This window comes from Mixophyes fleayi, chromosome 8, assembly GCF_038048845.1.
Source record: "Mixophyes fleayi isolate aMixFle1 chromosome 8, aMixFle1.hap1, whole genome shotgun sequence".
NCBI lineage: Eukaryota > Metazoa > Chordata > Amphibia > Anura > Limnodynastidae > Mixophyes > Mixophyes fleayi.
Window position 1 is genome coordinate 130891662 of NC_134409.1, and position 25849 is coordinate 130917510.

Sequence of the window (25849 nt, forward strand, 5' to 3'; positions counted from 1 at the left end):
CAAAATGTGATACTGAGGTTTTCTATTACTTTTCGTCATATGGAAGAATATTCTCTCACATATCTTCCTATATATTATCTCCTATTGAAATAACTGCAAAGTTCAGAATATGAAAAAATGAATCTTGGCTGTTTATCAGCAGCAGAAATGAGAAAATCCTGACAGCAATGATTGTGTGAGCTGCAAAATGTGATGGGAAAATCGTCCTGCGGTCCAGATTGTGGTCAAAGGACACTTACCACTGAGAAATCTCATTTGTGCATAGAAGTAGACAGAGTACTGCAGCCAGCTGATACTTCTCCATGACACTCCCATAAAAACCTCAATATCATACTTGCCAACTTTTCCTCGTCGGCTTCAGGGAGATTCCAGGGGAGGTGGGCGTGCAGGGGCGGGGTTTGATGAATTGCATCATTTGGCCCCGCCCCCTAAAAGATTGTTACAATTTCGGCCAATTACAGTGGGGGCGGGGCTAAGAATAACGTGATATTTGCATCATTAAGCCCCGCTCTCCGCCACTTATCTACTGCGTGGGCAAGAACCGGGAGGTTGTCCTGCTCTCCCGGGAGGTCTCCCAGAAACGCGGGAGTCTCCTGGACATTCCAGGAGAGGAGGCAACTATGCATTAAAGAAAACCAGCTAATAAATCTCTAGAGACTGAAGTGTCTTTTACATATCTGTCTCCATTACTGAAGTCATGTTGTCTTACCTGTCAGTCTTTCATTAAATCTTGGTCTCCATGAAAATGGCCACCTCCATAGGCATCAATACATGGACATAGGACACAATTTCTGAACTGTGTCATCATGCCACAGATGGCGAAGCCAACCACGTCTTGTACTGGCTCAGCATCAGGGAGAATGCCAGACTCTTCAGGGAGTGAGGGAGATCACCACTATTTCAGGGAGTCTCCCTGACATTCAGGGAGAGTTGGCAAGTATGCTCAATACATACCTCCTAACTGTCCCTATTTCAGCGACACAGTCCCGATTTTAGGGCTCTGTCCTGCTGGTGAGAATGTTGGGGAAAGGGAGGTATGTAATGGGCAGCCTGGTGTGTTACATCGCTAGGCAGCCCACTGATCGCATGACCACGCCCCTCACCACACCCACATTTTGCTGTGGTCACGCCCCCTGTCCTTCTGGTGGGGACAGACATGTTGGGAGCTATGCCAATATGTGTAGCTAGACAGGACTGGCCAACCTGTGGCTCTCTAGGTGTTGTGAAACTACAAGCCCCAGCATGCTTTACCAGTAGATAGCCAGCTGATAGCCGATAGTGCATGCTGGGAGCTGTAGTTTCATAATGCCTGAAGGGGAAAATAAACGCCACAACTGGAGACGCTTAAACATGAGCAGAAAATAAAGACCGGAATTTTGTGCATTATATTAATAGGCGTCAATTATCAGGTCCCCCCGCGATTAAGGGGTCTAGTGTAAAAGAGCGTCTGTCAGCGTCAGCAATGAAAGAGTTAGTTAAAACCCGTTTTTTTTCCCGGTCCATAGGACAACTCCATCTGGATTCGGTGCTTAACAGCAGCTCAGATTTCTTCCTTTTATCTCTACATGAAAGCCAGAGAAATCCCAGGTGATATTATAAAATAAACAGGATTCACTGGCTGCCAGGATCTGCGCTACCTCCCCCCTTCATCAACACAAAACACTAGTGGAGTGGGAGACACACCACAGAGGGATGATATAGATTCTCTTCATTCAGAGCTCACTGAACAATTAGAATCTGCTGCGTTCCTGTTTACAGCAGCCCAGAGAATTCACACAAGTCCAACGGTTTCGTGCAGCTGGTCTAAGCCAGTTATATTCAGTAAGAAAACAAAAAGAAAACTCCAAAATAATAAACACCTTGTCGCCCGGCTCTAACTAAACACAGGTCACTTCTGATTAACAAGCTAAAGACAAAACAAATAGAAGTTTCAGCACAATTACTTAAGCTGGGTACACACTACACTGTTTTCGTCCAATAATCGGCTCAAACAGCCGACATACGACCGCGCGTTCAAAAGTCGGGTCAGTGTGTGCAGTGACACAATGGTCGAAAGTCTGCCCAAATGGACGATTATCGCCTCATTTGGTTGGTCGTACCGTTTAATATTTTCGTTCTAATCTCGTTTCCGCTGTGTAGTGTGTATAAACTTCCGACCGATCCACAACAGTGAGTACGAAATTACAGTCATTGCTCACGACAACATGGCTGTAAAAAGTCGCTAAAGGGACGTCCGCTCTTCCCTTTATCATCCTAAACAAGGCTAGTGTGTATGCAGTCCATGGACCGAGCGATCGGAACATCGATCGCATGTAAAATCGCTCGGCATAAAAAGTTAGTAGAAATTTCTGTAGTGTGTACCCAGCCTTACAGGCAGATATCAGGCTCTCTCTCACAGAGCCTCTGCAACTCTTGATTACCAGTAGGCTCACTGGTAATCTGGAAGACCTAATGGATGGAGCCCGCCCTCTCTCTCCAACCATAACCTCAGGACCCTTATCTGGCTTTGCATCAGGCCTGTAGTCCTTCAGCAGCTTACACACAATACACATTTTTCTGGGTTTGTAAAACAAAGAGGATAGGAACCTAGATGAAATGTACCAGCCATCAAACACTAATCCAGTGACTGTCACACTGGGTACGCGCCTTTGTAATCTTACTTCAGATGCAATATCTAATGATTTTACCAGCGACTGAATTTCCTGATGATCATGGAGATCTGTATCTCTCATAACCATCTGCTGAAAAGATCGTGACTCTGTACACTCTACAGATATCTGCCTACGCTGCTGGTCATGACTGCATACACACTTCCACATTTGTCTGACATCGTTGACTGTGATTTTTAGGAAGGTTATAAATCCAAACTATACAATGTCCTTTGGTACAATAAAACATGATCTTGTGTGATCTGCTTTGAAAGCTCCCTTTCAAAACTGAGGCTTCCACACCAACAATATTAACCACATGGGACTCAGAGCAGGAGTTAGCTTGAGCAAACTCCTTTCTCCCCTTCTCTTCTCTGGTGTCGCAGAGCAGAATGGAATGTGCACGAGGGCTCATGGGCGAGATTGTGATCAATACTTAAATAAACCAAAATAGCCATGTCTTTCTTTAATGGCTTAGAGCTATTGACGTTTGGCAATAGAGTCTGGCGCTTTGCTTTTCTAAACTCTTGATTTCAGAAGTCTTTATTGAATTGCTCTATCAGAAAATCCAATTGCTTAAAATAACTTCAAACGGAAAATGATAGATTTGTAAATGTTGGACTTGTACTTTTACCATATTAAAAAGCCTAAGTCCCATTACAATTATTTCTTCAATAAACGCTTCCATTTAGAGAGGATGAACTGTTTTGTCATGCAGTCTGATGGTTTCCAAAGAACAGAGATGAGAGTTCTGGCTATTGGCAGCGAATCATCTATATTCTATTTTTATTCAATAATGTTCTGTTGCGAAGCAGCATAAAGTCATTTGTATTTTATGTCTGCTTTTCATTTTACAGAGCTTGGGTAATGTTGATACTATCCAATTGATACATTAATGAGAAAACCACTTAGAGAGCAAAGGAAGGTTACGGTGGAAACTGTAACATAGGATGGTAGAATTCCCGGAGATTGCACCGTGGATGTTTTACGTTACAGAATCCCGAATGAGTGGAGAAGATGTTCTCTCCCAGATGACAGGTTCACTCTCTCCAGTCCCAGCAAAGCTGAGTTTATCAGAGTGTCAGAAAGGGATGAGGGCCCAGGTCAGACACAGGCAGCTGTCAGGTGCTGAACAAGCCCCTGTGCATTATATATGTTATTAACACTCTGTCTGTCTCCTATCCTGTTCACAAGATTACCGTCCACCTTGCTCTATAATTAGTGGTTGCCCATTGGCAATGTAAGGGAAATAATGAAATATAATTTGGCTTTTTGATGCTTGTCAAGCACTGCGCTGCGCTGCAGTCTGCACCTGTGAGAACTTATTGCAACATCAGCGACATCACTGTCACTTCACTAGTAATACGTGACATCTCTGAGGCACAGAGTGGCTCATGCCTCAGTGATGGTTGATCCTAGTGATGTCATAGGCTGCATTTTAATGAATATTGGTGTAGCCATGAAAACGTGTCTGTCTCCGCTGTAGGCTCCAGCTTGATGTCACGTTAACTGGTCACTGCTTGGCAAACAAAACAACCAACCAAGAGACATCTATATTCCTATTGGTAACAGAACAGGCTTCTGATTGGTGAAACTTCCCTAATCTAGAACAGATTTCTGAAGGTCATAGAGGGCAATATTATACAGTAGAATTACCAAGTTTATAATCATGATAGAGTTTAAAAGGTCTTTCCACCTTCAGGTGACTTTTATTGGCTTGTACATGCCTTCCAGTAAGCTTTGCTAGATACATTGCTTGATTGTTCCGGTTTCTGTGCTTTTCAATAAAGCTTTTATTTCATACAAGCACCGCTGTTTATTTTCCCCTTAAATATAACACAGCCCTGGGGCAACATCCTGTGATCCACATCTCAAACTAAGCTCCTTTCTCTATTTCCTGTAATGCCTTTACATTTACAAGAACTATTATTATTTTTCTTGTTATAAATACACTTCCGCAACCATTTTCCAGCAATATATTGCTAGTACGTGCTAGACGAGATCAATCTGTGGCTCTCCAGCCTGGTGTGGAACTACAAGTCCCAGCAGGCATAACTACAAGTCTCTGTATATCACTGGTATAGGCTAAGCCAGACTTGGGCATCTAGCGGCTTTCCAGATGTTGTGGAACTACAAGTCCCAGCAGGCATATCTACAAGTCTCTGTATATCACTGGTATAGGCTAAACCAGACTTGGGCATCTAGCGGCTTTCCAGATGTTGTGGAACTACAAGTCCCAGCATGTGAAACTATATGTCTGTGCATGCTGGGACTTGTAGTCCCGCAATAACACGAGAGCCACAGGTCGCCAACGCCTTGTCAAACATATGCTAGCAGCATGTGGAAATGAACTAAAAAGATACAGTTTGCTTAATAATCATAATAATAGTAATAAAAATAATAATAATAATTAGTACTAGTATATTATCAATACTTTAAATAACAATGCAAACAACTTTTGAGTATTTTCTCTACTTCAAACTAAATAATTCACTGGTTATTCTTTCTCCAATCACATCTAATATCACAAAACCATCAGTATAGAAAGGAGTCAGATTAGGGAATTGCGCCAGGGGAGGGGGTGTCGGTGAATTAATTATTTGAATTTACAAGTAGATTTGATACCTTACTCACCAAAAAACTTTATTTAAAAGCTTGAATTATTACATTACTGGACTATTGGTGCGATTGATCCAGGGAAATGATCCAATTGCCCATTATGCAATTATGTGGTCAGGATGGAACTTTGATCCCCAGAACGAAGATAGATTGTCAGTTCGCTTGACACAGCTATATATTGTCTTCTTCTGACTTACACTAGTTACATTTGAAATTGACGGACTTTTGTTTGTTCCATTCAACCTCAGTCTGTAACTATGTAACAGATGAAAGCACAATACATCAGCTGGCACCTGGCATTCATGCGAGAAAGGATTCTATATCTCTCTCAAGGGGCATTTGAACCATTTATCGAGCAAAGTGTAAAGGAAAAGTTACATTGTAATATGTTTCAGCATTTCCAGATTAATTTGCTGTTCTATCGCCCTGTGCAATCTCATCTCCCTCAAGAAGCCTTCAACAAGCCAGGCGAGATTGAACACCTCCAGAAATTGTCTTTATCTTGCAGGTGGGGGAAGAGGTTGTGTGGAACAAATCTCGGATTCATTTGATGAAAAACTTCAGCAAACCGTTCACAGCCCACAGAGGACGCTGATAGACCAATGCAAATTGTCTAGGATTCTAAAGTGATCTGACAGATTGTACCTGTTACAAGCCGGCACTTTATGGGAAAGGGGGGGGGATATGGGATGGGGGGTGCAGACTGTCTAATGCACCAAACTCAAACATATCTTTTGCCTTTTGTGTGTCAGGGAAAATTTAGGTCAGTCCTAATCCAGGCTTAAAATCAAAAGCATAAATTGTTTCTTTGCAGGAATATAGGAAGTATACACTATGCACCAAGGGCTTTGTGAACAAGCCCCCGGCCATTCCACAGTTACTCATCCCTTTCTTGTAGGAGAAAGACATGCATATACATTTCCTGTGTTATTTTCCATGCACAGGGGGGGGAGAAACATACAGTACAAAGGCTGCCGGCTGCCGGCAGCAGGAGGTCCGCTCATAAGATGTTCTTTATGTTTCGTCAGCTTAGAAAAATAAAAAGCCTATATTTTCTTTATAGGCTGTTTCTCAAATGATCTCACCCATTCAGTAAAATGGTTGCAAAAAAGATCAAAGGTAACAGCAGAAGTGTCTATAAACATTATTCATATGTTTTGGTACCAATTTAAAGGCTACTAGATCTGCTCAAAATGAATGTTTCAGGAATCAAGCATGCAGGTAAATGGAGATATGGGTGATGTAAAATTGTGCTCACAGTTGACAGTTCCTGCCACTGAGATGCTTATCTACATATAACCACTATTATTATTATTATTATTATTATTAATTTTTATTTATAGGGCGCCACAAAGTATCCGTAGCGCCGTACAAGGACAAACAATGGCACAGTACAAGGTGAAACAGCACAGTACAAGTAACAGTAAGCACTATAACTCTGGGGGCTCAGGCACAGCATGAAAGAGAGGGAGGGAGGGGAAAAGTGAGTATAGGCAGGTAACTATGGCCCAAGAGGGTGGGCACGGATGACAGGTTGAGAGTCACTGAGGGGAGCGGAGAGAAGCGAGAGGAAACAGAGGGCAGAGGGACTGAGAGGAGGTGAGCTGAGTAGCTGGAGAGCGCAGTTAAAAGTGATGGAAACAGAAGGTAGGAGAGCCCTGCTCAAAGGAGCGAACAATCTAAAGGGAGGGGAAGACAGACAGACACATGGATGAGATGGACTTGGACTAGGAGGAGCCTTTGAGTTCCGAGCAAGGGATCCTCTCTCCTACTCGGGGTGGAAAAGGTTTCCAAAAATGTTTGCCAATGGGTAGTGCTGCGCTATGTCTAAGATTTCCTTGGACAAGATCTAAATTTTTTCATCAGAAAGCAAGCAGTATGGAATCTCCTACTCCTTTTAATAAATGCAAATATTCCAAGAATTGTGCGTTTTAAATTCTTCGTTGCAAGTATGAAATATTTACATAAAAATAAATCTTGTTTACAGATTAATTATTTTAATTGAATTATTACTCTTTTGCAAACCAAGTATGGTAATAGGTAGTACTGTCCATCACAGGAGGACATTACCCCCTATTACCATTCGTTGGAAATGATTCTGGTTGGAATATCTGCTTAAGTTCACCTATGGACAATAGTATCTTATCTCTATATGAGGAATGACTGTATTGCCATGTAAGATTACTATAACCTTAACCGATACAGGCTTTATCCAATTATCTCTGAGCGCTCTGCTAATTTTTGTGAATTTTATAATTTCTGGCCAGAATTTAGGTTATGCTTTCACTTAATGTACATTACTAATACGGTTTACGGACATCTAACAAGCATATTATCTACTTCACGTTACTGTATTACGCCCTATGACTCGTGCGCCTTGGACTTTACCACTAAATCCTTAGAGGAACAGGGGTCTCCTCTTCATCTCCATTAGGCTGCATTTTAACTTAACATTTTAACTATCTATAAGAAAGCACAGATCAAGGTACCCCAATCAGCATCTATCTGGAATGTTTCAGTGTGTTCACAACCTAAAGACACGGACTGGCAGCAATAAATGGTTAAAGACACCTTTTAAAATGAACATAATAAAACACACTTAGAAAAAGAAACAAAACCTAACACTGCAATAGAAAAATGTATCTTTAGAAGGATCCCGTTGTTTGGTTTTGACACTGAGTCTTGTGCCTAGTTATCCACCTTGCACGTACGTAGGTGTACACACACACACACACAGACACACACACACGTTCCGTTTTTCAGAGACACCAAAATAAAACAGCCTGCACCCTGTAGCAGACCAATCATTATTGCTTAGGGTTCAGCGGAGGTGAATGGGGGTCGTAGTCACCACACACTCTGTAACCCCCCCAAAAAAAAAATGCTTGGTGCCTTGTGAAGTAATGTTCCCCCTGTCTGCACGCAGTTTTGCGGGTTTGCCGTTCTGGCTGGAAATTACCATGATAGCGTAAAAAAGTCACTCTGAAGTTCCGCCTACTACCACTTTTACATTAATTTAATGTTTTCTGTTTTCTCTATAAGTCGCTCATTTATATCTGAAATGAATAATGAGAAGGAGGGGGCAACGGGACTGTCTTTATTTCATGGGAAACGTTTGTGCGTTTGAATATTATTTTTTAAACTGGTATTTGCAAATATATAAATTATACTAACCCACCTCAAATGAAGCCGTAGTATTGTACAACTCCTGATTACCGCCACCTCATGAGCACCAGACTCTGTGGCCACCCACTAATTAAGGCAGCACGGTGGCTCAGTGGTTAGCACTTCTGCCTCACAGTACTGGGGTCATGAGTTCAATTCCCATCCATGGCCTTATCTGTGTGGAGTTCTCCGTGTTTGCGTGGCTTTTCTCCGGGTGCTCCAGTTTCCTCCGACACTCTAAAAACATACTGGTAGGCTGCTATCAAAATTGACCCTAGTGTGTGTGTGTATATTAGGGAATTTAGACTGTAAGCTCCAATGGGGCAGGGACTGATGTGAGTGAGTTCTCTGTACAGCGCTGCGGAATCAGTGGCACTATATAAATAAATGGTGATGATGATGATGCATAAAACCTGTCACTAAAATGTTTCCCTTTCATCATCCAAGATGCATAATTTGTTTTGTCAGAATTAAATCCCTTCTCTGTTTGCATCTGTGATACAAGAGCGACGTGGAGTGTGTGCTCAGCCATCAGTGCAGTGAACCAGCCTGATACGCCAGGAAGCCGAACAGGATGTTGGGGTCTGAACCGTAAAGCAGGTCGAGCAGAATGGATTTGTCAGATGTCCTAACTTGTTCTTGAGATTGTAGACAGTCAACAGCTAGAAGGCTGCTGAGATCCGATGACCTATTTTCTTCACTGTTCGCTGAGAGCAGAGGTTGGCACTGCAGGAATGTATTCACCGTGTGTGCCAGGTTAGCTCTTGTAAATGAGTGTTTGCAGTGCTCCCCTGCTAAGGAAGGGTTAATAACATAACTCCCTATCAGTATGTACCGGGTACATGAACTATGACTTCACATATTGGCCCATTCTATCAGGCTGCACAGTGGCTTCTTCTGCAAAGTTTTGGGTGACTAATCACATTTGCCGCAGGCTGGTACTGTTCAGTGTCTGCATTTTCCCCCTGAGTTGTTTCTGCATACTAAGCCGACTGTGTCATTGGAGAACCCAGATTAAGATATTTAGACAGGAAAGTGCTGGCAACTTTTATTCTGGGATGGAGGGGGTGTAAGTGGCTCCTTAAATAGCAGCATTATCAAGCTATTATAGGTAGGTATAATCCTAAATTCCTATCCTTAGACCTTAAGGGGATGCTCTTTGTACAGGCTCCTGCCACCTCATAAACTGCTGCACAGCCACATACCTGCTACAAAAAGAGTGGAGGTCGTTGTTATAGCGCAAAAAGATCCTGGAGCAGATTCCTTAATGCTGGTTTGTGACGGATTTTGCATAAAATCCCACTGCTCATGACCAGAAATGAACCATACGTACGAGAAGTCAGCAACGTCCAAATCATCTTCAAGCGCAAAGAACCCTTATTACAGCCTACGATTTCAGGGGTGGAACGGGGAGGGGACTGGGCGCATGCACATAATCAATGTACAGTAAGGACGAGCCAAGGTCAAGTGCACACAGCAGCATCCGATTCAAGCTCTCGAAGGTATGTGATTTTCTGTTGTATCACTTGCACCAGCTACAGGTCTGATGTAAGTGCCAATTACTAGTGATGACGGCTGAGAATACAGCTCGAACATGTGTTTGCTATCAGGAGCAACTGTAAAAATGCATTTTATGTACAGTAGACATTAATAACATCCTAATAAATGTATATTATGTGCAGGCAATATACGTTGCATCATTTACTCAAAGCCACTTCCGTGCTGCATATTTCACTGCAAAACAATGAAGACCAGTCGAAGGGGCAGCATGATGGCACAGTGGTTAGCATTGCTGCCCCTGAGAACTGGGGCCATAGGTCCATTCCAAACAGGACACCCTCTCTAGTGGAATTTGTATGTTCTCCTCGTATGCGTTTCCTCCGGGTGTTTCAGTTTCCTCCCACAGTCCAGAAACATAGTAACAGGGTAATTAGCGTTTGTGGGGTAGATCATTTAGACTGTAAGCTCCGCTGCAGCAGAGACGGATGTGAATGGATAAAATATTCTCTGTAGAGCGCTGCATAATACATAAATAAAAGTTATTAACCATAGATGTGTTAGTGTTGCTTTTTCCAATGAGCATTTAATCTTGTCTTGTGCTCAAAAGTGGTCAGATGAGGACGAGAATTCATCATCAACGAGAAGGCCTTAATCTGGCAAAAACACAAACATTATACTGCAGAGGAAAGTCTAATTTATCATAGACTAAGTGAACCTGACAACTCAATACCGGACAGAGCCAATGGTTCTAGTTCTCAAGCTCCTATAACTTTAAAAGAAAGTCCCCAATGCATCAAATAAAAACCGTACATTATGTCTAGCCTAGGTTTGAAAATGTTTGCGACACAATTTATATAGCAATGGTCAACTGCAAGAAGGGTCGGTTAAGCTTGCAAATATTAGGAATGTCAGCCTTGAACGAACATATGGAAAGGCAAAATAGTCTCAATTGGAACTGCGCAAGTCTTGACAAACATGTCCAAAAATAAAGATGAACATAGTAATTGTGCATCTAGCATTGTCCTTGCTGATGGTGATGAGGGTGTTGATGATGTACAAGTCGATCGTTCAGAGACGAGGCTGCCCCTATAACAATTGTAAAGTGCAAACTGTTGGTTATTTTAATGTTTGTAATAATGTCACTGAGAAATTGAAAGCCAGCCGTGGCAATCATCATCAATTATCACTGCTGTAAGTATCAGAGGGGAAAAGTACAGCAGGACTCATCCTCGAGCACTCTCCTTAAATGCTCACTTAGCAAAGATAATTTTAGAAATGGTCCCTTTTAAGTTTGTTGAATCTGTGCAAGTTGGAGAATCGATGGCTTGTGCACAGCTGAAATTCCTAATGCATAGTCGCTATTATTATTCAAACATACCTGTGTCCACTTTATACGTCAACGCTAAATAGCCCCTACAAATTGAAGCAAATCATGAAATTCATCCAATATCAGTGCAAACAGAACTTTTTTCAGTGCAAACAGAACTAAATTTTATTTACATCTGAAAGTAAAATAAAAGACAGTGCACAATCCTGTTCGATATACCTTATAGGTCAGTGTTGGCTAACCTGTGACACTCCAGGTGTTGTGAAACTACAAGTCCCAGCATACTCTTCCAGCAATAAGCTGCTATATATTGGCAAAGCATGCTGGGGCTTGTAGTTTCACAACACCTGGAGTGTCACAGGTTAGCCAACACTGCTATAGGCCATTCTAAGTCCTAAGTTCCCAGGGGTGTCGTGGCCAGGAAGAGAATAAAAACAAAACAAAAAAAACAAAAAACTTACCAATCCGGCGGCGCCCAGGACCCAGCATCCTCCCTCCTCGCTTCTCACTGAATGTCGGGCGTGACGTCATCACGCCCGACATTCAGTGAAAAGCGTCAGGAGATAGGATGCTGGGTCCTGGGCACCAACATATTGGTAAGACAGAAGAAAATAGAAGAAAGAAGGTCAAGTATGGCAAGTAAAGAAATTAAGGGGAATAGTGATAGGAAACAGCAATGTAGGGGCAAAAGAATTAAGGAGGGGGCAGGGTGAGGATGGGGGGCACAGAGAGTGTGGATGCAGAGGGGGCACAGAGAGTGTGGATGCAGAGGGGGCACAGAGAGTGTGGATGCAGAGGGGGCACAGAGAGTGTGTATGAAGGAGGCAAAAGTTTGGGAACCACTGGCATAAGTAATTTAGCGCTGCACACATTATTATAAAAGGATTTGTCCCGGAGTAATTTTTAAGCAGAAAACAGAGTTGTATTTAGCATTTAATAGTTGGTTAGTTGTTTTGATTGCAGTAAAAGCAGCTCTGCCTCTACGTCTCACCTGAGTGTCTGCGGCTCTTGTCCCAGATGCTGAGACACATCCCGCTATTACTAAGTTGTGCAGTTACTGGTGTCTGTTATAAGATGCCCACAGGATAGGTTTCAATAACAGAGCTGGTAGAGAATAGTCTGTAGCCAAAAGACAAGTCGTTTAATACAAAGACATCAATACTCACCAAGAGACAAAGCCATTTATAAGCAGAGTCTCTCATTTCATTACCCCTAGGGTAGTCAAGTCTCAAAAACCCTGCACATAAATAAATGCTGTCAGAGAACATTTCAAATTGAGACACAGTGAAGACAGGGTGAGAATTTCCATATTCTAAGCAGAACCAGAGTCTACAATGGAACTGGGATCCCCATAGAAAACTACAGTGGTCTGTTTAAAACATTAGAATAAGCATTTTTCTACTTGTATGTGTACAACACAAGAACAGAAATGAACTTTCATCATTACTTTTTAATTTTTCTATAAAAGTGGCACAGGTCTCCCATCCTCCGATGCTGCTTGTATGTCAGAATGGCGGGATGGGTGAAGGGTGTGGCCAGCAGACGGCTACAACTGGTTCACAACATTTGCAGACCTTAGACAAGTGTCTGTTACTGGAACCATATGCTGTCTATGTTGCTGTGTCACCGGGACATTTCTGCTATGAAGCAATGATGCTGGGGATGGGGACGGTGAGGATTGTGATGATGACAATATATACGATTATAATGACGGTGATGATGGTGATTGTGATGCTGATGCAGATGATGGTGATGATGGTTATGATGGCGACAATGAAGATGGTGGGGGGGATGGTGATTGTGATGACGGTGATGATGGCGACAATGAGGATGGTGAAGTGATGGTGATTGTGATGCTGATGCAGATGATGGTGATGACGGTTATGATGGTGACAATGATGATGGTGGGGGGATGGTGATTGTGATGATGGCGACAATGAAGATGGTGGGGGGATGGTGATTGTGATGACGGTGATGATGGCGACAATGAGGATGGTGAAGGGATGGTGATTGTGATGCTGATGCAGATGATGGTGATGACGGTTATGATGGTGACAATGATGATGGTGGGGGATGGTGATTGTGATGACGGTGATGATGCCGACAATGATGATGGTGGAAGCGATGGTGATTGTGATGACGGTGATGATGGCGACAATGATGATGGTGGAAGCGATGGTGATTGTGATGACGGTGATGATGGCGACAATGATGATGGTGGAAGGGATGGTGATTGTGATGACGGTGATGATGGCAACAATGAGGATGGTGGGGGATGGTGACTGTGATGACGGTGATGATGGCAACAATGATGATGGTGGAAGGGATGGTGATTGTGATGACGGTGATGATGGCGACAATGAGGATGGTGGGGGGATGGTGATTGTGATGACGGTGATGATGGCGACAATGAGGATGGTGGGGGGGATGGTGATTGTGATGACGGTGATGATGGCGACAATGAGGATGGTGAAGGAATGGTGATTGTGATGACGGTGATGATGGCGACAATGATGATGGTGGGGGATGGTGATTGTGATGATGGTGATGATGGCGACAATGAGGATGGTGGGGGATGGTGATTGTGATGACGGTGATGATGGCGACAATGAGGATGGTGGGGGATGGTGATTGTGATGACGGTGATGATGGCGACAATGAGGATGGTGATTGTGATGACGGTGATGATGGCGACAATGAGGATGGTGATTGTGATGACGGTGATGATGGCGACTATGAGGATGGTGGGGGGGTGGTGATTGTGATGACGGGGATGATGGTGACAATGAGGATGGTGGGGGGGATGGTGATTGTGATGACGGTGATGCTGGCGATTGCAATGATGGTGATAATAATGATGCAGATGATGATGGTGACAATGATAAGGGAGGTGGTGAGGAAGGTGATTATTGGGATGACGGTGATTGTGATGAGAGTTATGATGGTGACGATGGCGACAATGATGATGGTGGTGGTGAGGATGGTGATGATTGTAATGATGGGGATGATGGTGATGGTGGCGATGACGTTGATGATTATGGTGATGATGGTGGCGATGACGGTGATGATGGTGGTATGATGCAGATGATGGCGGTGACGACAGTGATGATGGTGATGGTTATGATGGGGATGATGATGGTAATGATAATTGTAATGATGATGTGATGATTTTGATGGTGAAGATGGTGATGTTGATGACGTTTGATAATGGTGATGATGGTGGCGGTGATGATGAGAATGATGATAACGGTGATGACAATGATGAGCACAAATTACATCAAGTGATTCAAACTATCTTCAATTATAACAGATTAGACTGTTTCAAGTAAGCCAATACCATGGAACCAATATATATGTAATATATATATACATGGTTGACCAGGACACCCTCTGTAGTGAAGTTTGTGTATTCTCCCGATGTGCGTTTCCGCCGGTGTTTCAGTTTCCTCCCACGGTCCAGATACGTGCGGTTAGGGTAATTAGCGTTTGTGTGGTAGATAATTTAGACAGTAAGCTCTGTTGTGCTGCATAATCTATAAATAAAAGGCATTAACCATTGTTTGTTTATTTGTTAGTAGAGGTTTTTTTTACATTTTCTCCTGTCCCGTGTTCAGAGGTTTTCAGATGAGGACGAAAAGCCTTAATCTGGCAGGGAAAAAAAGAAACATATTGAAGGAAAGTGTAATTTATCATAGACTAAGCGAACCTGACAACACAATACCGGACAGAGCCAACGCTTCTAGTTCTCAGCCGCCTACAACTTTACAAACAAGCAGGAAAGTCCCCAAAGAAAGAAATTAATTGTAAAAGGCGAGACGCCAAAATAAAAGAAAATAAGGTTTGTTTCCAAACAATGGCAGCTAGGTGCTGGACTCGATGCAAACTATCGTGGAACTATGGTTTATTGTACAGAGAACTTGGCCTTAGTCATTATTGGCTTCCTTTTATCGCATTTTCCTGTCATCACCATCAGTACCCCCTCATCACCATAGTTCTCTCGTCTCACTATCAGACCCCTGCTCATAACAAGGTCTCTCTTCTCACCACCATCTCCCTCACTTCCAGTCTCCTTTCACCAGAAGTCATTAACATCTCCATTGGTCCCCTATCACCATAGATCTCTCCTCTCACCACCATCCTTCTGCTCATGGCAAGTTGGCTTTCTCTATCCCAGCATCCTCCTCACACCACCAGTCCCACCTCAGCAGCTTCCCTATTTCTCTACAAGCTGGGGTGCCGAGAGGGGATGAGGCCTGTCGGTGTAGTGGGAGGAGCCACCAAACTGGTGTGGCCTCGCCCCTTACTGTGGTTATGGAAAGTGCCTCAAGAAGTTACCCATAATTCCTCTTGGTGGCCCTGACTATAAGCATCACTATCAAGCTATCTCCACCAACCACTCTCCTCACAACCAACTTCCACATCTCACTACCAGCCCCGTTCCTCGCCACCTATCCCCTCCTCGCAACACCTACTCCCTTATCCCGGTTGGACCCTCCTCCCACAGTCATCTCTATATGTACTTGATTGCAAGACACCTACCCTTCATCTAGTCTTCATTTTTCTGCTATCCGAGGAGCTTCCCGGCCCATGTTTAGCATTAAATGAAGATAAAAAAATAACTGCACACTTGAGTATAACAATTACCTGTTTTGAATAACTTTTTTACCACATTTACATGAGTCTAGCTAATCTGTGGCTCTCCAGGTGTTGCGAAACTACAAGCCCCAACATGCTTTGCCAGTAGATAGCTAGCTGATAGCTGGCAAAGCTTGCTGGGATTTGTAGTTTCACACCACCTGGAGAGTCGCAGGTTGGCCTGGCCTGGTTTATACAAATGAATTGGTTAGGCATGGACGCTGCCCCAACACAAAGTGTGTGATGTAAATTGTAGCAGACTAGTAGGAATTCCCTTTACTACCAAGTCACAATATAGATTACTGCTCACCCCAGGTCAATAAGATAATAATCTCGTCCAGTTTTGAAAGCAGTAATCCTCTAATGTAAACCCCAGGATGCCACAGTCTATGCTGGTGGTTTATAGATTTGTATACTGCATATGAATAATAAAAGGTTTAAGCCATCTCTGCCTGGCATCAGGTGATATATTAACCAGGAGGAAGTTGCTATTTTTAATATATATGAAATTGTATATTATGAAGAATTATAATCTACTTAATCAATCACAAATTTGCGACTTTACTTTGCTGGGGGTGGAGCCAAATTGACGTGATTGGCTGTGAATCGCGTCATGCAGGCCCCCCTCCTGCCCAGGCAGTATGCCAGAGAATAGCTCGTTCTCCTGGGAGGCCGGGAGACCTGCTCGAAATTCTGGACTCTCCCGAGAGAGTAGAGTAACTATGGGTAAGCTTAAGAGGCGTCAAATGCTGCAAATTGCGTCATTAAGATCCTCAAGACTAAGTTAGTGAAGTGGATGGGAAGCCTGGTCTCCCGGGAGCCTGTGAGACCTCCCGCGGTCTCCCAGAATATCCGGGAGTATGGTTAACATGCATATTTATATAGATCCAAGTTACTGACTGGTTGTGTAATGGACTTTCACAAAAATATGGCAGTGATGCCTGCCGCTGCTTTTCTATTTGTATACCCATTATATGCAATACATGGTGTTATTTACTTTGTTCCTGTATTTGCATTTTTTTTTTAAAAAAATGAAAAAGGAAAAGTTTTTATTTAGTGCTTTTTCATTTTCAATTTAATTCTAAAAACGTCTGTAAATCAGTTCTGTCCTCTTCTCTTTCTAAGCCCCCACAATATTCTGCGCTATGAGGTTATCGCTGCTTAAACAGTCACAGGATTAATGGAAACATGACAAGACAGAGGAGAGGCTGATAAGTTTGTCTTCCTCTCTCTGGGCTTGTTACAATGAAGTGGAATGAAAAGCCTGTCTCTCTATTAGAATCTCATCAGGGCTTATAGCTGCAATCTGTCATAGTTACTGAAGAGGTGCAGATAGATCTCGTGACGTCACCAGGATTGCCTTCTGTATGAGCCATCTACAGTGCATCTTATGTCCTTTGATTGTAGGTGGGGAATAATGCAGAATTTAGGTCAGGAGAACTCAGGGCAATCATTATTGCCCAATCAAATAGTATTGCCTCCACAATAGAATTATAAAAATATATGGTCATACCCAATATTAAGCTCTTCTACTAACATACAAGGCCATCAACAAAATTGCACCGACATACATCTCCTCACTTGTCTCATAATATCTCCCAACTCAACACCTCCGTTCTGCACAAGATCTGCGTCTCTCTTCCACTCTCATCACATCCTCCCATTCTCGGTTACAGGACTTTTTCCGGGCTGCACCCACTTTGTGGAATTCCCTCCCTCGCACAGTAAGACTTTCCTCTAGTCTTCAAACCTTTAAGCGTTCTCTGAAAACCCACCTCTTCAGACAAGCCTATAATATTCCTCAACCACCCTCTTAATCTCCCTAAGGTACCCTATTACCACTCTCTACACAGCTAACACAAGACAACAACCCTCTGACCAACATTGCTGTGTGACTGATCACACAGCCCACTCAATACTTTTTACCTTTGCATTCTAGCTGGTCCAGTGTGCAATATGATGTAGCAAACCATTGTTACACAGATTGTAAGCTTGCGAGCAGGGCCCTCTTACCTCTATATCTGTCTGTATTACCCAGTATTGTTTTATGACGGTTTGTTCCCAATTGTAAAGCGCTACGGAATTTGCTTGCGCAATATATTTAAATGTTGATGATGATGATACCCAAGTGACTATCTTTTGGCAGAGCCATTTTCATAAAGGAGCAAAGAACACATTTGCACTGGGCCCACCAGGACCGGGGACCTTTAAATTCCTAGTAATGGTACTTGAAAACGACAGGACTATTGTTAAAAGAACCAAACAACTTTAAATTATTATCCTATCTCCTTGGTTTTCACTCTTTTCCACCCAGCGCACAGCAAGGTACACACCTATAGCGCACACTTGGGAGAAATCCGCAACCTAGAAAACCGCCTAGGTAATGCAGGGAGGTCGAAAAAGAGGAGGCGCACTGTGCAAAATTGTCCAACTCCCTAACACTTTAGAGCAATACCTTTAATCAAAATATATTTTCTCCGAAATTATACTCAAATAAGCCTCATTTGTGGCTTACATTAATCATGAAAGGACACCAGGAGGGGCTATATTAGATTTGTCACTTCTGTGTGCATGAAGCTTTTTATTTGATTGCGCAAAGTAAGTCCAGAAATGCGTTTCTCCAGCGAAGTGCAACATGAAGGTGCGAAACGCGTCATATTAAAGGTACAGGAAAAGACCTGACGACCACCAACTCTAGGCGGGCGCAATATTCAAGCCCCTTTGTGGGGTAAAACTGACCCTGTGCCTCTCCTTACAGCAAGGGACACCCCTAAAAGTCACCTACTCACCCCTTTTACTAATTCCGATAATTTCGATCTGCAGAATGAAATTTCATGTCAGCACACCATTCGCCAAAAAAGGGTCAGTGATGTGTACTCTAATCTGTACGGCACACCTTCACCGCACCCAACCCGTCCCATCAGCCTTCTACACCTCCATCTCACTCTGCACGTTCCAGAAATGTAGACGCCCATCTGTAAATCAAGGTGCAAACTATTAAAAAAAAACTCCACTTATGTTTTTTTTTATAGAAGTATAAGAATGTTTCTTTGCTCTGCACCCCACTAATTGACTCTTAACTCCAAAAAGAGTTCAAGGAACCAAGCTGTGACCCCGTGTCCATGAAAATCTTTTTGAAAAAAAAAAGTCAATATCTTCTGATCGTTCTAATAGTGAGTTTACTGTAGGGATCAATGGTCCCTATTTAGCAAACATTCCAGCTGTGATGAACACAGCTCAAGAAAATCAGAGAGCGGGTACATACCATGTGCTCGTGTGTAGCTAAAACTATGGATGGGTTTAATGCACAGTCTTATAGATGTCCTGGAATCGCACAATTATTGGCCTGCTTACCTCCTATACAAAGTTGCCGTTTAGCCATTTAGGATAATGAGAAGCACTATAATCGTGTGTTCATTTGTGGTAAGAAACATTTTTGGAATGTGTGTGATCTCTCTCAAGTATCCGGTGGAACCTTTATGGTAACGAGCAGTGTGAGTGTGCGACTTTACATTAGTGTGTACCCCTATTCGACCAGAAGGGGCTGCTTCTAGTACATGACCTTTAGTTTAACATCCCCATTGCCGCCCCCGATACCTGTCGTTTCATCTTGTTCTCAGTACTTCGGCATTAACACACACAGAATCACTCATGCGGTTACACGTTTCCCTCTGTGTCAGAGCTGGGAACATTCCCATAGGAAAACCACAAAGTGTTTCTCTATTCATACGGCGTTGCAGTAGAGTTCTCCATACCAGGCATGCTCTGAATCCTAACTAGCTCCTGCTAATGAGGAAACCTAGTGACGGAGCACATGGCTTTGGGGCCTCTGCGAGTTGTTCGCTCGCATCTTATTGGTGAGCGCCCAGTCTTTACAAATCAGATCAGGAATTTGAAAATGCCTCATCCAAGCAGCCGGCTGCATGCTTGGTTGAGGCATTTAATGTAAAATAAGAGATCAATGCTGCTTTATATTGTTTGCATGCTGCTTAAATAGTTTAACAAGTCTTATTTTACCTGTTGTGTTACAAAATCTAAAAGTGTGTATCAATAAGAAAGTCAATCTATTTTGGATCTCCTGCGATCCCTCACTTATATTTGAAATTGATCCAGATTAAAACCGCCAATCTGTTTCAATTAGGAAAGATCCCTCCAGACCCAATATTGCAGTCCTATTTTTCCCTATATCCACGATTATGCTTAACTAAACTTATAATGACGGCCTCTTGGAGGCTTATGGCCTGTAAGGGTAACTACATTGTCTGCCCTAGCCTAAAACAGGTCTTGTAATTGTGCCTATAACTAGTTGATTGGGTCAGAGGTATCCTATTGGTTGCTCAGTATCTACACAGCCTATAAGGAGCCGTTGATCAACCCATTCAGCTCTAGAATTCTTTGAATCCTCGACCCAGATGCACAGTTCAGAATACAGTGCAATAAAACTAGAATCCTGGTACTACCTTTGTGTTGGGGTAAATATATGCAATGGCGCCATAATTTACTGGCTTAGAATTGGCTTAGGAACATACAATGAATAACTTTGTAAGTTTTGGCAATTGATAGTGTGCATGGACTCACTAGAAGTGTGTGAAAGGGTTAATCAATACAAAACCACATGTTTTAAAAAGGACAACCCACCTCCCCAGTTTATTTCACATACACTATTAAGAAAAACACAGTCACAATGAAGATTTAGACACCTTCAAAAGTGTAGTTATATTAAAGCAAAGACTATCTGACACATGACTTTCTTTAGGAATACAAAGACAGGACATTATTAAATGGGATTTAATATAACAAGAAAGTCACAATGCTTCTTGAATAAAAGTAGTTACGACACATTGACATAAAAGAAATATAAATAATACAGAAATAAAACTATAGAAACTGCAGAAGTAGACTCATATGTTTGCCGTCTAATTTGTGGACTATAGAAACGGTCTAAGATTCTGACAATTTCCCAGCAGCAGTCTGATCTCCACAAAGGGACAGATTTTTGTCTTCTTGAATGTGTATGTACTTTTTTTTACTTTGTCAAATGTTAACAGATCTGTCTACTAAACTTCTGCCTGTCCAAACTTTGGTTAAAAGCTCCTCCACTCTATAACAGGGGTCAATAAGAGTAACATTTTAGACTTAAATACAATCATTACTTATGGGCTGTTCAGCAACAGGACAAATGAAAAGAAACAGACATTTTGGGAGACATTGATATTCTATTTTCCTAATTAACCCAATTAGGCCATAATTATGTCAACATTAACATATTACTTTCATAAGTATCCTGATTAGGCTATAATCATGACAGTGTTGATCCGGTGGAAGGGAAAACAAAAACACCCAGTGTGATAATTGCCAATTAACCACACAAGGGGTAAATCTATTTCCTGGCTCCAAAACTTTTGATAAATTCCCTGGATCATTCATGCCGTGTACGTCCTCTACAAATCCTAGCTAGAGATACCATTTCTTGTATTCATCCATTATTAAATTTCTATTAGTGAATTTGCTAACATAACTTATGCGGTAATTCCACAGTTTAACAACCTTTACAGTAAAGAACCCTTGAGCCCCTTCTTATGCTCTTTCTTCCATTTGCAACTTGTAACCTCTTCCCTTCTGTATGGTCCTTGCTACGAAAAGTGCTTTAGTCATCTTTGTATTGAACTTGAGAAATATATTATATAAATTTATTTATTTTTAATCATATGACGATTACTGAGTGCGTTCCCTTCCAGGACTGTTTAACTAGAGATCTTTTGAAACTTGCCTTCTCATAAAAATTAGGAATGGATAGTCCTTCATAAAACAATACTTACATTGTGTTATTAAACTATTTTCAAACAAAATATAGAATACAATTAGCTCCCATGGCAAATCAATCTTATGGCACTCACCTGGTTGTGAGGGAGTTCATACATTTAAAAAAAAAAAAAAAAGTAGTCCATCAAGTATTGAACTTAGTTCCTTTAGTACACATGGGTGGATGTCATGTGTGCCAGGCACTGTATCTGTTGTAATCTTGCTTAGGCCTATCCACAGCTCCTTCTGTGCTAGACAAGTATCATTTAATGACGTGCATAGGCAATTGCTAAACAATATATTTCCTGTTTTGTTACTTCAATAAATCATCTGTTTCTAAGAATCCATTTATAAACTATAAAAAACAGAGAATTAGGTGGCAATACATAAGTGTGTAGCTTGCTGACAATTTTATAGTTTATCCTTTGCAATTTGCTAATGTGTTTTCTCTATGCTTCTGTTACAGGGAGACGAACAGAAGAAATTCTTCCTTTCTAGGACTATGCAGAGAACAGAATGGTGTCAGCCAAGGAGACCGATATGTATGATGCCATTTTGGAAACCAACGATGGATCCAGCTCAGATGCCGGCTGGTACTTCCCGTACCCATTGGGCTTCCAAGTTTCCCTTACCAGCTTCCTCATGTTGGAGATTGTGTTGGGATTTAGCAGCAACCTGACAGTACTTGTGCTCTACTGTATGCAGTCTAACCTAGTGGATTCTGTCAGCAACATGGTGACCATGAACCTCCACGTTCTGGATGTTATCATCTGCGTCATCTGTGTCCCACTGACCATAGTCATCATCTTGATTCCACTAGAGCAGAACATTGCTCTGGTTTGTTGCTTCCATGAGGCATGTGTCACCTTTAGCAGTATCGCAACTGCGATCAACGTTCTGGTGATCAGTTTAGACAGGTATGATATCTCCGTGAGACCCGCTAACAGGGTTCTTACCCCTAAAAGGATGGTGTTGCTTCTCTCCTGTGTCTGGTTCGTCTCACTCATGGCTTTCTTCATCCCTTTCTTCGAGGTGGAATTCTTTGGTGCTCCGGACCACATGGCCACATGGCAAAACCGGACTTTGCTCTGCGTAAGTGTCAACGAGTATCACACGGAACTGGGGATGTACTACCATCTGGTCATCCAAATTCCTATCTTCTTTGCCGCTGTGGCCGTCATGCTGGTCACCTACTCGAAAATCCTCCAGGCCCTCAACATCAGGATCGGAAACCACTTTAAGAGAAGCCAGCGTCGGAAAACCAAGAAAAGAAAGAAAAGGAAGCCATCGGACCAAAGCACCATGGGGGAGACCAAGAGGCTGGCCCCTCCACCAGTTATCAAGAACCCACCCATGAGAGTGCAAGCTTCCGTCTCTGTCATTATCGCCTTGAGACGGGCGGTGAAACGTCACCGGGACCGCCGAGAGCGCCAGAAACGCGTGTTTAGGATGTCTCTTATCATAATCACCACCTTTCTGCTCTGCTGGGCTCCCATTTCCATCGTGAACCTTCTTATCCTCTGTGTGGGGCCCAGCGATCTTCTTGTGAAGTTACGAATCTGCTTCATCACCATGGCCTACGGGACCACCATCTTTCACCCTCTCTTGTATGCCTTCACTCGGCAGAAGTTCCGCAACGTCCTCAAGAATAAGATGAAGAAAAGAGTAGTTTCGGTGTTGCAAGTAGACCCTGCTCCTGGTGGAACGGTCATACACAACTCTTGGATAGAGCCCAAGAAAGGCAGGAAAGCAAAGTTAGAGTGTAGCGATGGTACGGACCGATGTCTGACAGATGCTGTAAAGGAATGAAATTATCCGTGTCAAGCGTTCTACCGTGGACACTCTTACGGCAGTGGGATAACGATGGGTGATAGCGCACAAATTTTGGTGAATTCTAAATCTTTATACAAAAGAGGCGTCAAGGGAGCACTGTACAATAAGTAGTTCTAGCCTTTAACTATAAAATTGCTCTATCAAAAACAGCACTGCCATCTTACCTCTGTGGCCTGGATGCTACAGGTCCACTAAACCCATCCGGTCCAGGATGGCTTAAACCAGGTGATCTATTGTACCCTCGGTATATAGGGGCACTCGCAGTGATTTGAGAGCCATTGTGTCAATTTTCACGACTTGGGTCAACAGACTAAAATATTTTATGACCATAGTGAGTAGCAAAGCATGCCTTGGAATCTCAAGAATCATCATAGATCTCTTCAATCAAATCTGTTATCCGGCATATGCATATATATATATATATATATATATATATATATATATATATATATATATATATATATATATATATATATATATATATATATATATATGGATAAGGACAAGCGTTCTGAAAAAAAACATGGAACAGTCTAGGAAAAACTTGTATTTTTCTACAAATAATATAATTGGTTTTAATTCATTATTACAGCAGCCATGAACTGTAAATGTAAGACGGTCAATATAGTTATAATGACTCATTGTTTTCTAGATGATGAAATAATCCGTAGGATGTGGTGTCTAAATATTCAGCCTATCTTCAAATGACTTTGGCTCTCTAGGGACAAGTTAGTCAATGTGCGTTAGTTTGCACAAGTTTTATCCACAAATAATATTAAATGTATTCTTCCACTTTTCTTAAAAAAAAAAAAAAAAAAAAAAAGAGAAAAAACAAATAAACTTAAAGTGTATCCTTTCATCCAAACTAAAGCTGGTGGTGATTTGCACCATGTGTTCTACGGTATGCCCAGGTGCGGGGTACGAAATTGTGAACGGTTCGCCTATACCTATACGTCTCATTCATGTGGTACAAGTCTGTCCGGCTATTCAGTCAATCAAAGCACAAGTGGATTTATGTGTCGACAACTTTAAGAAGTGATCAGCGCAAAAAACAATGCAAAGAATCCGGAGTTGCCAATGGCAAAAGCTGCAGGTTCTAATCTCTTGGACTCTTAAAATGAACATCTTGTCACGCACAGTGGGGGCAGCCATTTTGTTGGTTGATCCATTAATATTAGCCAGGCCTCATGAATATTAGTCATTAAGTGCCTCAGTAATGTCAATGGTTTCTAGCGAATTACGTTTTCCTAAATGTTGGTTCAGACCACAACATGGCTGCTTGCAATGTGTGAAGGCAATAGGTGCTCTTTAAGGCTTATTTAAGAACAAGGTGCAGGGAGCGCACAAGGGATGTAACCCATAGCAACCAATCAGACATTAGCTAAGATTACTGGTGTAGTCCTGGAGGTATTGCGAGACTACAAGCCCCAGCATGCTTTGCCAGCCAAGAGCCAGCAGATAGCTGGTATGGCATGCTGGGACTTGTAGTTTCACAACACCTGAAGAGAATCACATTTACCAGGACTGCTTTAGGGCAAGATTAATTAAAGCTGATATCTGATTGGCTGTTATTGGTTATAGAGGTGCCGTTTGCACTTTTGTTAGACATCAGGAACCTCCTGCACAGATATTTTTATTGGTGATTCAATCATTTCTGAACTCATACGTGTAAGTGTTTCTGTCAGTTGTGTGACTGTCATAGGTAGCTCACATTTTATAGAGCAAATACATTGCCGTTTCCAGATAATTCATTTTTTAGCTGCGAAAAAAAAAGGGTATTGGTTGAAAAACAAAATAATAAAGATTATCATTTATTTTATGCGCTGTGTTTTATGTTGGGAGGTTCGACGCAAGAAACAGGGCGGCCACATTACAGACAACCAGAATCAAGTCCAGCTGCTAAGCATCATGGGAGATGCAGGTCAGCAAGACAGTGAGGAAGCTGGTTTGTTCCTTCTCAAAACCTTTCACAAAACACCAGGGAAGACTGAAGTGAATAAGAGCGAACGTCTATGTGTAAAGACTTTTTTTGGTGTTTTTTTTACTAAATTAAATGACTGAGTTAAAAGCCATGGGGAAATGAAAGCCGGCTATATAGAGGATTTGCGCAAAAAAAAACACGATGTCAGTAAATGTGTTTATGAAATTAAGTCAACTTATGACTGACTCCAAGGGCTAGATTTACTAAGCTGCGGGTTTGAAAAAGTGGGGATGTTGCCTATAGCAACCAATCAGATTCTAGCTTTCATTTATTTAGTACCTTCTACAAAATGATAGCTAGAATCTGATTGGTTGCTATAGGCAACATCCCCACTTTTGC

General features: G+C 42.2%; 1 protein-coding gene across 2 annotated transcripts in view; it reads left to right on the plus strand.

Annotated features, from left to right (window-relative positions):
• Window positions 1–23935, plus strand: part of LOC142099737 (G-protein coupled receptor 22-like) — a 168700-nt gene extending 144765 nt beyond the window's left edge. For both annotated transcript variants that reach the window (XM_075183563.1, XM_075183564.1), the window contains one exon: window positions 22163–23935. In XM_075183563.1, the coding sequence (XP_075039664.1) occupies window positions 22213–23505 (1293 nt within the window). In that variant the 5' untranslated portion in view covers window positions 22163–22212 and the 3' untranslated portion in view covers window positions 23506–23935. The remainder of the gene's footprint in view (window positions 1–22162) is intronic.
• The last annotated feature ends 1914 nt before the right edge of the window (window positions 23936–25849 follow it).